The sequence below is a fragment of the Tinamus guttatus genome, unplaced genomic scaffold, assembly GCF_059628265.1.
Source record: "Tinamus guttatus ecotype Peru unplaced genomic scaffold, ASM5962826v1 Tinamus_guttatus_pri_ptg000301l, whole genome shotgun sequence".
Taxonomy (NCBI): Eukaryota; Metazoa; Chordata; class Aves; order Tinamiformes; family Tinamidae; genus Tinamus; species Tinamus guttatus.
The window spans coordinates 3,428,444-3,443,915 of NW_028288835.1; the positions used below are offsets into that span (position 1 = coordinate 3,428,444).

Consider the following 15,472-nt stretch of genomic DNA (forward strand, 5'->3'; position numbering starts at 1 on the left):
AACAAGATTGCTGATGCAGTGCTGTTTTTAGGTGTGCTACATTTCCTATTTTGGATAAAAGATGTTGACTATTCTGCTTGCAGTGCATGTTACAAGCAATAATAATAATTGTACTGTTTCTTGTGTTGATTTTTATTACCTTAAATTTAATACAATTCAAATACATAAATGAATTAGCATTTTTGAGAAATGCACCCTTTCTTTGGGGGACTTAATAAAGATTTTTATAGTATTGCAGACATTTCATTTAGTGTTTTACATTCTAGTGATTCCTGCCAATACTTACTTGTTCAAGAAGTCTGGTGCATTTTTTTGAGGTGCATAAACACGAACCTGAGCTTAGGGCTCCTGGAGAATAATCAATGCAAGTCTGCCTCACAGATTGCCTTTTCTGTTTAGAATATATGGGTTATTATTCAGGAAATGGCTCAGTGATCAAGAAATAATTTGAGTGAGGTGAAGTGGAGACTGGATAACCTATCTTTTTTCAGCTGAGTGAGTGTCAGGATTTTATAAATAGCAATTTTGAGTTATTTTTACTTTTTTATTTGTTTGTGTTAAATCAAAGGAAAGTATAGCCACTGGTTGGGATTTGTTACATTTTAATACTGAATGACATTATTATACCGCTGAGTAATGAGAAAGCAAGCAAATACACTGAGGATCCTTCCTCTGTCAACCATATTTTTGACTTAATTTTGGCATTTGAGACCACATCTTTGATCTTCAAGCCTGGATATATTACAAGGGTTTTCATTCTATCTAATAAGGTGATAGAAGGTCACTTCCTTTTGGTGTGGTTCCTAAAACTGTATGTAGCTCTACCATTATAGTTCTGTATAGGAATCGTAGTTAATTTTAAATGTACATACAGTTTTATAGGACCGATAGGATAGGCAAGGGAAATGGGGGAGAAGGAAACTGTTAGGCAGAGAGATAGAGAATCAGGATAAAAGGTAGACAGAGAGGGCCTAAAAAAGAGATGAGAGTGTCAGGCTGGCAGCAGAAGCTTACATGGGAGAGGGGATAAGAAGTTCACTGCATTTCCAGATTGTCAGGATGTGGTATGGGTGTGTGGGGAAGACAGCAGGTGAAGATTAAGGCTTTTTTATAGCAGTCCTTGCTAATAACCCTGGAGCTTAACTTGCTCACATTGCAATTAGAACAGCAAAGTGGTCACCTTTGAAAGCCACACTTCATTCTCTGCATAAGTGAGACTAAGATTTTTAGCTTAAAGTTTTTACCCCCTGACTGTAAAGGGGAATCAAGTTAACAGAAAGATACAAATGTATAGCAAATGCTGATTTATATTGCTGATAGTATATTATCACCACCAGGTATTTTTAGGGCTCTGACTGTTACACGTGTTACAGGCACTATATATGTAGATGTATGGACTTAGTTCTAAGTCAGAAGTGTTTAAGATCTTAATTCTCTTTGGAGAGGGATAAGTTAAAAGTATCTATATATTACAGTGTGTATTTACTGGTGCTGTGGGCAAAAAGTGAGAGTTGCCTGAGTAGCTCTGCACTTTATCATTTGTGGATTTCCCTGTAATTCTTAACAGAACTTGACTGTGTAGGTAGGCCAAGCCAGAAAGGTGTTACATGTGGCCTACATAATTAAACACTGAGGGAAATAGCTTCATATAGGCATATAATCTGCCTGCTGTCTGCTCCCACTGCTGATCTTTAGTCATTTGCAGTTATAATAGTCAGGGCTAGCTATGCAGGAGTCTGCCTTCCACTTTACTTCTTGCAGGGCTGCATTTGAGCAAACTTCTTTTATGACCCAAATGTATGTTTGCTTTCTGCAAATCACTTTTTGTGTCTTTGTTCCTGCATGTAATGAATGTTTGTGAGTCAAAGTGAGATTTCACTGGAAGAAATGCATTCTGAGCTGGAAAGATGAGGCAGACAGGATTGTACAGCAGTATGCATTTCTCATCTGCTGAAGGGAACTTAGTTGCAAAAATATAGGTGAAATAATTATTTAGCAGAGAGAGGCAGCACTAAAGCTGGAACAATATTTCAACCCCCCGTGAGACTACATGGATGCAGTGTTGTCCTGTTGAAGCTGTATGTGAGAGAGAACAGCAAGAGAGGTCTCTAAAATTGGTGACCAGGATACTTGGGTGCAGGCAAAGTTTCTCCTCTTCTGGTGCTTCTTTACTGTATTTCTAGAAAGTAGTATTCTGCTCTCGGGCTTCCTTTTGATTCTTTACATCTGTGTCCAAGCTATGGTAGAGCTGGATATTCAGCCCTGGGGACTGACTGGGGGAATCCAGCCTAGCACTCTGCACTTGATTGAAGTTTTATTCATTGTTGGGTTAAGAATAAATTATGGTTAATTATGGATATAGCATTTTCACTGAAAGTGGTTTGTAGAGAAACAGTTATTTAGCACTGAACGGCTTTTGTGTATGTGTCATTGCTGTGATTGCCTACATTTTTTTAAACATAGAAACTTTTTTTAATAAAGGGAGGAAAAGTTTTTTTGTTATTGTTTCAGTTCTAAAGGACAGAGTGACATGTCACTTTGTAATTTTTTTGGGGATGTTCCCTTTTCTCTTCACTATAATAACCATTTCAGTGTTAGAGATTGTATTTAATGCCTGAAATGTAGCTCATGCCTGATATTACAGTGCAGTTGTCGTATTACATCTTAGGTTTATTTTAACAAGGCAGCCTTTACAGCTGTGTTGTCTGTCTTTTGTCATCAACAGTCTCTTCCTTTGTCTCCTTTTATTTAAAGATTTTTCAGGTCATTTATAATTCATTGAGGTTTTGATGATACAATGGTTCACCTGCTGGCAGCCGTAGCGCTGTAATTTGAAAGTACTGCAGATCTGATTGCACTGTCAGTCACAGAATAATATTCTCAAATTCATATCTCATATCACACTTGCAAAATCAGCAGGTGGAACCATTTGACTGAAGGTCAGATAGATGCCTGACTGAGGTGCAACACCCTCATAGAATCAGTTTTGATGGTGAATAGCAGGAGCTTCCATTGCTGTATTTAGTGTGAAGAATTATTATTAATCAGTCAGCCAGTAGCATGACTGACAGGTGAGATACAGGTGATAAAAGCTTCAGTAATAAAGAATATCAAGCCATTTGGTATTTTAGACTTGACTTTACTACCAATATCTCTACAAATCACAGTTGAATGAGCTTCTGCTGAATATAGGATTAACGTTTCTATACCAATATAAATGGGTGACACTGGGTCAGATCAGTTCCTTATGTGTGCGGTGTGCTATATGAAAGGAAGCTGCTGACAAAATCATGGTGCTGTGCCAATCCTTCTGTGCTAGCTTTTGTTTTGGTTTTGTTTTAGTTCTTACAGGCTGCGACTATGGGTGTGACCTAATCTTTTTTTTTTCCTTTCCTCCAAAATAAAATTGTGTGTATAATTTTCCAACTGATTGACAGCCATGACATTTTTAAGACTGCTGTAATTCTGGTAATGTCAGCAGATAGCACACAACTGAAACGGTTCATGTAATAAAAACATCCTCTGTAAAACAGAATGAATGTCAGACTGGCTTAAACTCATTATTTTGAATAAATCATAAAAAAGCTAGTCTGTTTTTCATTCTGCATCTGCAGTGAGTTAAAAGCATTCTAAATAGACATTGGAAAGAGGCATTCTTCTCTATTAGGCACATTCAATTTTATATTTTTACTGTATTTTGTTTCTTTCAGCCTGTGGAGAAACGCTGCAGGAATCTACAGGCAACTTTTCTTCTCCAGGATTTCCAAACGGTTATCCTTCCTACACACACTGCATATGGAGAATCTCTGTGACCCCAGGGGAAAAGGTATTTTTAACATTTCCCTCAGAGAAACATAATACTTTTAAAATGTTTTGTTTGGCTTTTCATTTAGCTTTGTTTTGAAAGCTTCAATAATAATTGAAAGCAATATATGCCAGAAAACAGTCTCTTGAGTGACGCTATGAACTTTACGTCATTGACTTGACATTGGTCTCTGGTATTTGAACCTCAATATCTGGACTATGGTTGGTTGTCCAGGTGGAAGGAAACCATGTTTGCCATCTGCTGCACATCCACATCATGAAATCCCTTCAAAGCAGAATCCAGTTGGGCTGTTGGGTCAGCGTCAAGGTGTAAGATCTCCTGTTTCCCTGGACAGGGAGAGGGCCAGAGCTCATTGACAGAGCTGGGACCTGTGGTCTGCAGAGGGAAATTCTTAATATGCTCAATAAGATGGTGTTGAGTAACACTGTGCACAGCGGGGAAAAGAGAGCATCATTTTAAGTGTTCCTTGGACAGTCCCTTGTTTTAAATTACCGCTTCAAACGTTAACCTACCTCAAAATAAAGAGGGATGGAGCTATCACTTGAGACAAAATATGCAGGAAAAATATTTTTTTTTACAAGAAGCAGTGGGCAACATTAAGCAATCAAAAGAAAAAAGAGCTTAAAGACTGAAATGGAGAACCTCATACCACCCTCAATATCATAAGAGTCCAAAAAAGAAAACCCAGCCTTTGCCAACATTCGGCAAGACATTTCACTTAGTTTTGTCAGTGTTTTCCCCATCTATGTTGGACTTGGTTTTCTCTTGATAAGATCACTTTTTATTCCTTGTTTCTTTCAGTTCATGGGCCTGGTAGACACTGAGAATTTTTCTTCGTGATATGCTTGAAGAGCTTGAGGAGCTGTAAGAGCAGGTGCCACCATTAGGGATAAAAGCAGAGTCCTTGGGAGCGTGTTGGCTCTCCTGTTGGCAGGAGCAAGAAACAGGAGGAAAAATACGCATATTTGGTGCTCAGACAATGTGTGTGGCTCCGCAGGTTGGCAAGCAATAACAAATGAAAGCATATGAGTAAAAGAAGGCTTGCACAAAAGAGACAGATTAACCTAGCTGGGTAATTTTATCCCCACTGCCTGTTTTGCTTCTTAGATGCTGCTGTGATAACAACAAAAATGGTTTTCTTTCTATGTCTCAGTCAAAATTGAAGTGTAGTGCTCATCTACAATTGTTAGTGGCTCTTGAGAACAATATTCATATGAAAATTGTAAAATTATTTTGTTTAAGAATTTATAATTTATTTTTGTAAGCATGTCTTTTGGCTTTAGTCTCACTGTAACATATCTGTAATCCTGTTGTAATGTCCTGAGATGGTAACCACCACTGGAGCCCAATTGTACTGGGCATTGTACAGAAGCTTAGGGGAAAAAAACTGCTTTGAACTCAGTGATTTAAGAAGATCAGCTCCTTCCCATCCTACTCTTCAAAATTTTGGGGAAAAGGCTAAACACGATTTTCTAAATTTAATGTGACTTGTTATGTGGTTTCTGTAGGGGACTATTCTGACCTCCTCTGTCTCCACAGAATTCAGAAAGAAATTAGTAAATTATATTTGTGGTAAGGCCAAAGGATATATAATTTTTTTGGTCAATCCTACATCCAGAGGATATTGTCCTCCTTGAGACAGAGTATCCTATTCACCTCTACTTGAGGTGAACAGGAAACCACAGGAATGAGGTCCAAGTGTTAACAGACTCATGTACCATGTATGTTATACACAGATATTATGCTTGATTCCAAGTTTACTGAGTGAATGATGGTAACATATGCACTTCATAAAGGGACAGTAAAAATGTTTTTAAATTTATCTTTTTTGGTTGTTTGCTGTTTCGATACTGCTACATCTCAGAAATGTTGCACGGGGATTACAGTATGTGCAAGTACATCACGTTGTGTTCTGAAACTTCAGTGAACGTTTTAGCCACCTAAAAATATACTGAAAAAGCATCAGTCCAGATTGTCTAGCTCTTGCCTCTTGTGAAGATTTCATATGATACTGTGTGAGCACAATCTGAAGGGCTTTTATTCTATCCATGCTGCTTTTGCAAGTGCGGACACTTGCGAACTTTGGCAATTCAATGGAGGACAGGACTGCAGCAGCACATCATTTATTGATAGGAATCATACATTGCCAGCCCAGCCTAAAATATGTGCATCCTTGCTGCTAAAACAAGGCATTTCATTCACCTTTTACTTTCAGTCCAGATTTAGGACCAAATGGTAAATAGCTGCACACAGTGTATCTATACACAGAAATAGGGGGGTGGTGTCAGTAGCACTGTATGCCCTCTGCCAGGGCAAATCCCTCCTCCTGATGTGTGGGGAGTTTTGCAACTGTGCCAGTGTTTTTTTTTTTTTTTTTTTTTTTTTTCCTTTTGAATAGGTTACGTTATTTTCTATTTTTTTCATAACTTTTTTGCATGCTTAAACAGGACAGGCTAAGGCTTGGTTGGTATAGGAAAAAAAAAAAGTAACTTAGAGAAAATGTAGTTAGTGTTGCCTGAGCTTTGCTATGCGTTTTGTGCCTTCTTATCTAGGCAGTTTATTCTCTTTGCTGCAGTGGCACAACTGAATCTGGGTGATCAATAATTTCTTAATTGTGCTGACAAACACCCATTGATTGTTTTTCCTATGAAGCTTTTCAGCCATCCTGTCCCCTTGAACTCCTGCTCTGCGTGGTCTCTAGCTCTATTTAATACTTTGTCGAATTGCAAAAGAGTCTTAAATATATTTGTTCTTGTTGGGTTCTTGAGCAGAAATCATGCTGTGATGGGGGGTGGGTCTTGTCTATGTGCAGCCAGCTCATGAATTCCAGTCAATGTTAAGGAACTGCTATATCATCAAATACCTTGGCACATCAGAGTCAGAGGAAAGCTGTGAAGGTTATTTCATATAGTTTCAAAGGCAGGGGCCATGGCGGGGACTTGTTAAATTTTAATGACTTCCATTTAGATATCAGCACTTTGGGGCAATGACAAGATCACACTCAAGTGCAACCAGCTTTTTCCAACTCTATTGTGGTGACTAGGGTTTTTGAAAAAGGCAGCTTTCCAAACAGAAAACAGATTCTGATGTGTCAGCTGAGCCCTAAAAAAACGGGGAACTTGTGGCTAGGCTGGAGAGAGACCTCCAGGCTGCAAACTGGAGTCAGGGGAGGAGGTGTAGGATGGAATGTGGCTCCCACAATCTGCTTCACGCGGAACCGGCTGGATGAGCTGCAGCAGCCAGGGATGGAGACGTGGCTGTAACCCGGCACAGCATGGGGTGGGCACAGGTGGGGGATCCCGGGGTGCACTAAGAAGAGCATCTCCAGCAGGTCGAGATGATCCTGCCCCTCTACTCAGCCCTGGTGAGGCCACGTCTGGAGTATTGTGTCCAGTTCTGGGCCCCACAGGACAAGAGGGATGTGGAGCTGCTGGAGAGAGTCCAGCGCAGGGCTACGAGGATGATCAGGGGCCTGGAACATCTGCCCTATGAGGAGAGGCTGAGGGAGCTGGGCCTGTTCAGCCTGGAGAAGAGAAGGCTGAGAGGGGACCTGAGCAGTGTCTAGAAGTACCTCAAGGGAGGCAGTGAGGAGGATGGGGCCGGCCTCTTTTCACTGGTGGCCACTGACAGAACTAGGGGAAACGGCCACAAACTGAAACACCAAAAGTTCCACAGGAACTTAAGGAAAAATTTCTTCCCAGTGAGGGTGCCAGAGCCCTGGAACAGGCTGCCCAGAGAGGTTGTGGAGTCTCCTTCTCTGGAGATCTTCAAACCCGCTTGGACGCAGTCCTGTGCCACGTGCTCTAGGTGACCCTGCGTGTGCAGGGGGTTGGACTAGATGATCTCTAGAGGTCCCTTCCAACCCTAAGCATTCTGTGATCCTATGAATAAGTAGCTGCTTGTTACAGTCACCTGAGGACAAGCAGGGGTCTCAAATATTATAGCGAGATATGAAAGGAGATGCCAACGTGCTTGGAGAAACAGAGCAGAAAGATAGAGTCAACCTTTAGAAGGTGCCTGACCTGCAAAATGTGTGAGTTCAGGAGAGGAACAGAAATCTTCTGGTAGGCAACTCCTGGTTGAAGGGACTGGTTGAAGAAGAGAGAAACTGTCTGTCAAGGCTGGACATGGACAAACTTGCTGCATGGCTCAGGGCAGAACACACAGGACCCCTCTGCTATATTCTGAGATGGCCTCAGATAGCACTCAGAAAGGCAGAGTGCATGGAGTAGAGAGAAGCATGTGGGTTGTTGTGCTTTTAGCCAGACCTGCATATTTCTTTCATGCAGGTTTCAAAGTATGCGGTTTGAGGATCCTGATAATTCTTGTGTATTTATTTCTCCAGTAAGCATCCCCAAAGGAGCCCCTGAATTGTGAGGCACAGTGTCCTATGGGGTAGGCATCTGGGAAAGGGTGCCCATAAGCTGGAAGCTGGAGGGATGTAGCAGTAGGTGAGAGCAAAGCAATGAGCTGAGGGTCCCTTTCTAGTAAGAAATAGTAGGGGAAGCCTGTGCCCAGGAAGTAAGACAGGGTTCAGGTTTGATGAAACACGAGGGGATGCAGTTTACTGGGACCTGCCATCCCCTCCGGCTTTTAAAGGCACTGATTTGCTCTATCTCCCATTAAAAAAAGCTGTAACTGCTCCCATTCACTGACTACATTCACATGAGAACATTTCTTCTTATTGAAGTTCAAATTACAGCTTATGAATGCATCCCCTATCCGCATAATGCAAAGTATTATTACTTGGAACTTTTTTTTTTAGGATTTTATTTGCTGTGATTTTCAAAGTTCAGAGAAAAGGGATCTATAACCAAGGCTGGGTAATATGAATACTGAAAAATAGCTTAAGGTAATATAAATATTACCTGTAAATTATATAAAAGGATGCACATTTTGAAAAAAAATATATTTATTTCTCATATAATTTCTACTGCAAGAAAGAGAAGGGATTACACAGCATTGTGCCTGATTTCAGTTCAGTCCATTTTTCTCTTTGAGCTCAGAATGGAAGCCTACAATATAATTTGTTGACTATTCATCATTGCAGGACTTAGTTTTTCAGAGTACCAGTAACAGTTCTGGACACGAGTAAATATTATCTAAATGTTGCGGAATTTCCAAGGTATCGAACAAACATAAAAACATATGTTCCTTGCATATAGGTTTGAGATTAAATTATTGCCTCCTGTTGTGGCCCTAAAATAATCATAGGAAGGGGTCCAAAGCTGCAGAAATGGATTGTATGTCCTGCACTGAAAGTGTTCCAAAACTGCTTGCTTCCAAGGGTGCTTCCACACATAGACTGTAGTCTGAGCAACCCCTTTGCTGTTTTTGTGAATGCAGTAGCAGCTTGTGGGTATAAATATTTGGCCTAGCTCGAGCATCAGAACAGGTAACCTTTTATTTAGTGCCGGCCTGATGGTCCTTGGCGTGCTCCCTGTCCCGTACCTTCATCCCACAAGGATGTGGCTGCCAGCATAATGTGTCTTACTGTAAAGGACTTCTGCTCCTTGGGCTTTCTAGGTTACCTTACAGATGCTTTCTGTTTTCCTTGAGAAGCAAAGTAAAGGAGAAAGCTGATAGAATTATCCATGAGCTGGATTTTTCACATAAACAGTGAATGGTTTGTTGGCACTTAGTGACAGGAATAGATAAGAATGATTTTTAATATTAAACAAACTAATTTCCTGTTTTCACTCAACAAAAAGATGTTTGAGAATAACTGCTTGAATGTGTGCACCTACATACATGATTTCTGAGAAAAGTAAGTGAAAACAACCCCTAATGCTTTGCTAGCCTAATGTTAACACACTTACTTAGTTTTTAGTTAAAGGACTGTCTCCATTTTGCGCTGTTTGGAAAAGAGCCTTGATGGTGACACTGCACTGTCAACACCGAGATGGCCAAACCACTGATCTTTATTTTAATGTTAAATTACGTTCCTCTATAGCTATTTTTATCTTTTGGACAGAATAGCCTGAAAAAATTCTGCCTTTCTGGTTTGCTATACTGTACTATGTTTTCTTCAGAGAGAAATATGGTGCCAGAAGAGATGGAAGTAAAAGATCCCATCTGACTGGCCCGTTGCTTTGATCTTATTCCTTGTTGCGGCTGGGCTAAGGATAAATTCCTGTCCTTCTAACTGGCCCTCAGTTGCTTCAGAGGGTGAGTTCCTAAGACCAAAACTTTAAAAAACAAAACAGACAAATGAACAACAAAACCCCCAAAGAACAAAACACTTGTGTTCACATGTTAGTAAAGAAGGCTTTAATTAGTCTGAAATATTTTAGTGTAAATCGAGGAACTGATTTGGAGGAAGGCACTTTCTCTTTTCAAATATGCTTAAATCCTTTGAAAGGATATGAGTTGGAAATTATTTTATAATACAAAATGTGAATTAATCTTCTTATTTTGACTCATCCCTGAAGCTGCAGAGCAAAATGCTAAGAGTGTCCCAGCCCTTCAGGGTCCTGCCTGTAGCTATTGTGGTACTGATCTACTCCTACTTGAGAAAAAGTTTCTGGCAGTTTATTAGTTGTATTTCTAAAACAAAGTGGGATCATGTAATCGTCTATAGAAATCCTAATATTATGTATTGAAAATATGCCCATTTATGGTTGCACACAGTAAAACTGGGAATCTAAGTTCAAAAGTTCAAGAGATGCCCAGAACCTGGATTTCTATATTAAAAGCTTTCTTTTTTACAGTAAGATTCTGCATGGAAAGGGATCGTGCAGTGCCTTTTTAATGGTATTCCTTTCAGCATCACTGTCCTTATGTGTATTACTTGTATTATTCACTCACTGTATTACTTGTCTGAAAGTAAAATATCCTACGAGCAGTAAAAGTGAAATACAAACCAAAACAGATAACAAAAAAATGTGTATAGCCGTCAGGGATAGTTATGGAATGGGAAGGAAGAGAAATTGGCAGGAGAATTGCTGAATACCATGCTTAAATATACTGGATCAATCATTTTATTATTATCATCCTTCCCATGTATGTGTTTCTCAGTTAAGTGCCCTGTAAGCAGTTAAAATGGCATCATCCATCTTAAAGCTTCCTCAAGTATGTGAGACTAAACTACTTTTAATATTCCCTTGCAATACAGCTTTTTCCATGCTATAAGAATAATTGAAGAGTATTTAATCAAGTGTTTAAGGCCTTTTATTGATGGCCACTTTTGGTTCCAGAATGTTGTTGGGGTGATTTTCTAATTTTCTAGCACTCATTGCAGGTGATTTAATTAGGTGGCATGCTGTTCTCCTGTCGTTGCAGATTGTTTTAAACTTCACCACGATGGACCTTTACAAGAGCAGTCTCTGCTGGTACGACTATATTGAAGTAAGAGATGGCTACTGGAGAAAATCACCTCTTCTTGGTATGCAACTGGTGAATGCTTCTTGCCATTCTCATTCAGTTCAAAGATCCACAGGATTTGGGCCTTATTTGCTGCCCTCAGTACTCTTATTTTCTTAGATTCTGAAGATGCAGCTGAACTAAGTTAGGAAAAAACCTCAAATGGCCTCACATAAATAGGACTTAATTTCATTTCAGCCAACTGTTATACAACTTTACATAGGGAAAGATGAAAACTACTAGATGTGCAACTTTGATTTCCTTATTAGTATTAAGATAGGAAATTGCCATAGTTTTTCAATAGAAATGTGAAAATAATATGCAGATAAATCTATAGGAAGGAATTTGCAGAGCATGTGACATGATGCACAGGGAGTGAAAGCACCCACTCTAGAGCTTACCAGTTTTGTTTCTATACTTAATTAATTATGAGAAGAGGAAAATCTTTATGCTTTATATCAAAGATGTGGGTAGCAATAGTAAATTAAATTTTAGAGTGATACATCATGCAGAAAACTGCAGCCATTCTCTATTCAGAGGCTAGATGAGGAGATTTCAGATCTTGTCATGCCACTGTTATTAGACCTTGGTGCACTGTTTCTATAGCTGCTTTGTACTTTGTTATTGAAGAAAAAAAAGGTCATTGGTTAATTCTAGCTACAGATTGCAAGCAGTGTACGCTAAAATAACACTGACCTTTTCACAGTTGTTTTTAAGCTAAAATCAAGTGCTACATTTTTGGATTTTAATAGTTAAGTTAATAAAGACCAGAAGAATTCTTCTAAATGATAAGATGCCCCTCTATTTTTAAACATATTTCAGTATATGTGTATTTTTGTGTTTGTAAAAAGTTTACATAAGTGCATCCCACATTCTGCAAGTGATGTCTGTGTTTGCTACCACCTGTAGCTTACAGACAGTACATCTTTCTTGGGGAATACGTCCTCAAAAACCAAAATCTTTATGTTTAAACAATACTAAAGACGATTACCTTTTCCCTTCCTCAAAACTTTTAGCTCTATGGGCTCAAAATGAATAGCATTAGTCTAATCCAGAAGCTGCTTGTCATCTGTGATCTGCTGTGATTCAAACTGGGTATTTCAGACCACAGGGAACAGGAGATACTCCAACTTGGTTAGTTTTGTTTGTTTATTTTTTAGAGTGAATACTAAAACTATTTATTAGCATTCTCACTACTGCAATTAAAAATCAACAACAACAAAAAAAGGGAAGTGGGTACAGAGGATAGTGGTTTTTTTTTTCTTTTTCTCTTTTTTTTTTGTTAAACCGTACTTTTTTTGGCATTTAAAAAGAAATGAGGAAAAAAAAAAAAAAAAAAAAAAGACCAGACAGTAACTATCCTTTTCTCCCTTTCTCTCTCTCCTGCCCAGACAAACAGAAATTTTATCCATGTAGGATGAATTTAAGAAGATTATGTAGTCTAGGGTTATTTGGATGTTAGTTTTTAAATTGCTTTGAGTTTTTAAATTGTCTAAAGAGACATGGTGATGTTGAGCAGTGTTATTGTGACCTACATTACTTTCCTCCCTTAAGATTTGCTCTCACTTTACCCCTTTAAAACCCTGGATATGTATGTATAGAAGCAATCCATAACAATCTGCTTTTTTCCCCTGATTCTGCTAAGGTTTTATACTTGGGCTCCTGAGCTTGAGAGCAGTGGAAAAAAATCCTGAAAGCTTTATAATAAAATCTTTGTGTACGTAGTAGGCCCTGATCTGCAGAAACACATGTGCTTAACTCTAAGCATGTGAATAGTTTCACCGAGTTGGTTACACTACTCCCATCCATAATGTTAAACACATGTATAAATGTTTGCAGCATTTGGCTGCAGAGGCGGCAGAAAATGCAGTTACTGGTTGCATGTTTTTAGGCAGGTTTTGTGGTGACAAACTGCCCGAAGTGCTCGCCTCTACAGACAGCCGAATGTGGATCGAGTTCCGCAGCAGCAGCAATTGGGTTGGAAAAGGGTTTGCAGCAGTTTATGAAGGTAAGTCTCTTCAAACATTGGAAATGACTTGATTCTGGTAGAAAATACTAGCCTGTTACCTTTCAATAGCTTGAAAAGAAGTCAGGAGTAACTTGATATGAAATCCTTATTTTATTACTAAAAGAAGTAGTTGAAGGCACACATTCACTAGATAGAACATTTTGCCGTTTTTGTGTGGTCTTGCTTGCATTTTAATAACCTAAATCTGCATTTTCTTTGGTTTCCAGTGTGTATTCTTTGCAAGATCTTGATTTGAGCTTTTCATATGCTTTAAAATTGCCCGATAAAACATCCTCTCACATCCTGACTACGTTAGTGGGTCAGCATTCACCTGTTTAAAATATATTGTTTCTTAAAAATCAAATCTGTGGTGGTAAACCATATGATTTAATTGATTATCTGTTCTAATCTTAATGAAAATATTTGTTTACATTTGCTGGTTCTTCAAATTCTGGGCAAGCTTGAGTTCATAACCTGTAGGTAAAAAGATGAACTTTCTCAATTATCTTTTGCTACAGGTTAGTAAATTTTTATTAGGAATATATACTAGATATATTTCAAAGGTGAACAAAATAGACTTTGATTTCACTATTTTGTCATTGGCAGGCTTTAAATCCTTTCCAGAATAAACTAGTCACTGGGTTTTTATTGTGTGTGTGTGTGTGTATTTAGTTTTTATTTGATTGTTTAAGGGGCATAAAGGTGTTTTTGAAATGGGAGTAGGAAAATGTCATTGTTGATAATATACTTGGAATTTTTTACTTGACTATCAGCTATCTGTGGAGGTGAGATCCACAAAAATGAAGGCCAAATCCAGTCTCCCAATTATCCTGATGACTACAGGCCAATGAAGGAATGTGTGTGGAAAATAACAGTGTCAGAAAACTACAATGTCGGATTAACCTTTCAAGCATTTGAGGTAAAACTCTTTAACTGATACTAGAAAACCATCTAGTGGATGTGACAGGGAAATTTAAGGGAATTCTCATTAAACCTAGGAAGGAATTTAAGAATTTTATATGAAAAATAACTTCCACAATTGAATTTTAATGTCTCTGAGATCTTCCGTTTTGCAGATTTTTTCCAAGAAGCTTAAAAGTTTTTTTCTTTATATCATCTGTGCTATTTGATTTGAAAGTTTCTGGAGTACTGACAATAGTTTAACAAATATATAATCCGGTTCAGCAAGGCTGCTTCAGTACTCTGTTAAATATTACAGTTGTTTTACTTCAGTGTTAAAAAAACCAAAATCTATCCAGAAAGAAGCCACTGGTTTTTTGGCTTCTGTTATGGAAGAGAAGAAAAAAGGCTATTTAAATTCAGACCACAAACCTATATTTAAAGAGGGGAAAAGGGTGGAAAAAAACTGTGAGTCATATTTGATTATCTCTAACATACATTTCCATATAAACATTGTTAAAGAATGGTAAACTGTTGTATAACAAAGAAAGAAATGTATTTCCTATGTATTTTTATGCCAACAGTATAAACTGACTTGTTCCTGTATAAATTTAGTGATCTATCTAGAATTTAATTGTTTTGAGTATGTTCCAGTAGTAATGACGTGAAAAACAGTGTATGTAATTTTTATCTACATTTTGTAGGTTTATGTATGCTTATATACTAATTACAGATATCACAAATATATATCTTTCAACCTATAATTTTAGTCTTGTAGGCTGACTTTAGGTGAATGGTACCTTTTTATATCGTTGAAAGCTGAGCACGAAATAACAAATATTTGAGACCTTATTAACAGTTACAAATATAAACAGTTAAGATTTTTGTAATTTTACAGATTCTACTGGAAATGAACTTCTTCATATTCCGAATTAATGTCCTCACTAGACCAGAGAAAATCTGCTTTCTCTGATTGGAGACCCTTTTGGCTTGTCTTGGCTCGAGGTTGCCTAAAATAGGATGTTAATACCTCTTTTCAAGCAGTATTGAAAATGGGCACTCTTTTTCCTCACTTTTTATAAGTTACTGGCTAGATAAGGAGCTTTTCTATCTCTCATTGTTGCTCGGAATAGTTTGGTGGTGTCCCAAGAAATATGGTGTTATCTCTCTGCATATGTCCCTTGCAAAAGTAAGTGTGCTCCATGCGGATGCTCCATATTGATCTACCTTCATGACATGTTATCTCTCTTGAACCGATCCCGGTTCGGTTTCACCTTGGCCAGAAGAATCAGACTCCCATTTCTTACCTTTTGGGACTTTGATCGCAAAATTATAGGTTTTTTGCAAATGTGCGAGCGGTACGTTCATATCTCAGC

The 15,472-nt window shown here is 38.3% G+C and overlaps 1 protein-coding gene across 3 annotated transcripts in view; it reads left to right on the top strand.

The window, feature by feature from the left end:
* TLL1 (tolloid like 1) overlaps window positions 1–15,472 on the top strand; it is a 116,830-nt gene that overhangs the window by 73,451 nt on the left and 27,907 nt on the right. For all 3 annotated transcript variants that reach the window (XM_088528119.1, XM_088528120.1, XM_088528121.1), the window contains 4 exons: window positions 3,711–3,826; window positions 11,108–11,210; window positions 13,080–13,196; window positions 13,970–14,115. In XM_088528119.1, the coding sequence (XP_088384245.1) occupies window positions 3,711–3,826; window positions 11,108–11,210; window positions 13,080–13,196; window positions 13,970–14,115 (482 nt within the window). The remainder of the gene's footprint in view (window positions 1–3,710; window positions 3,827–11,107; window positions 11,211–13,079; window positions 13,197–13,969; window positions 14,116–15,472) is intronic.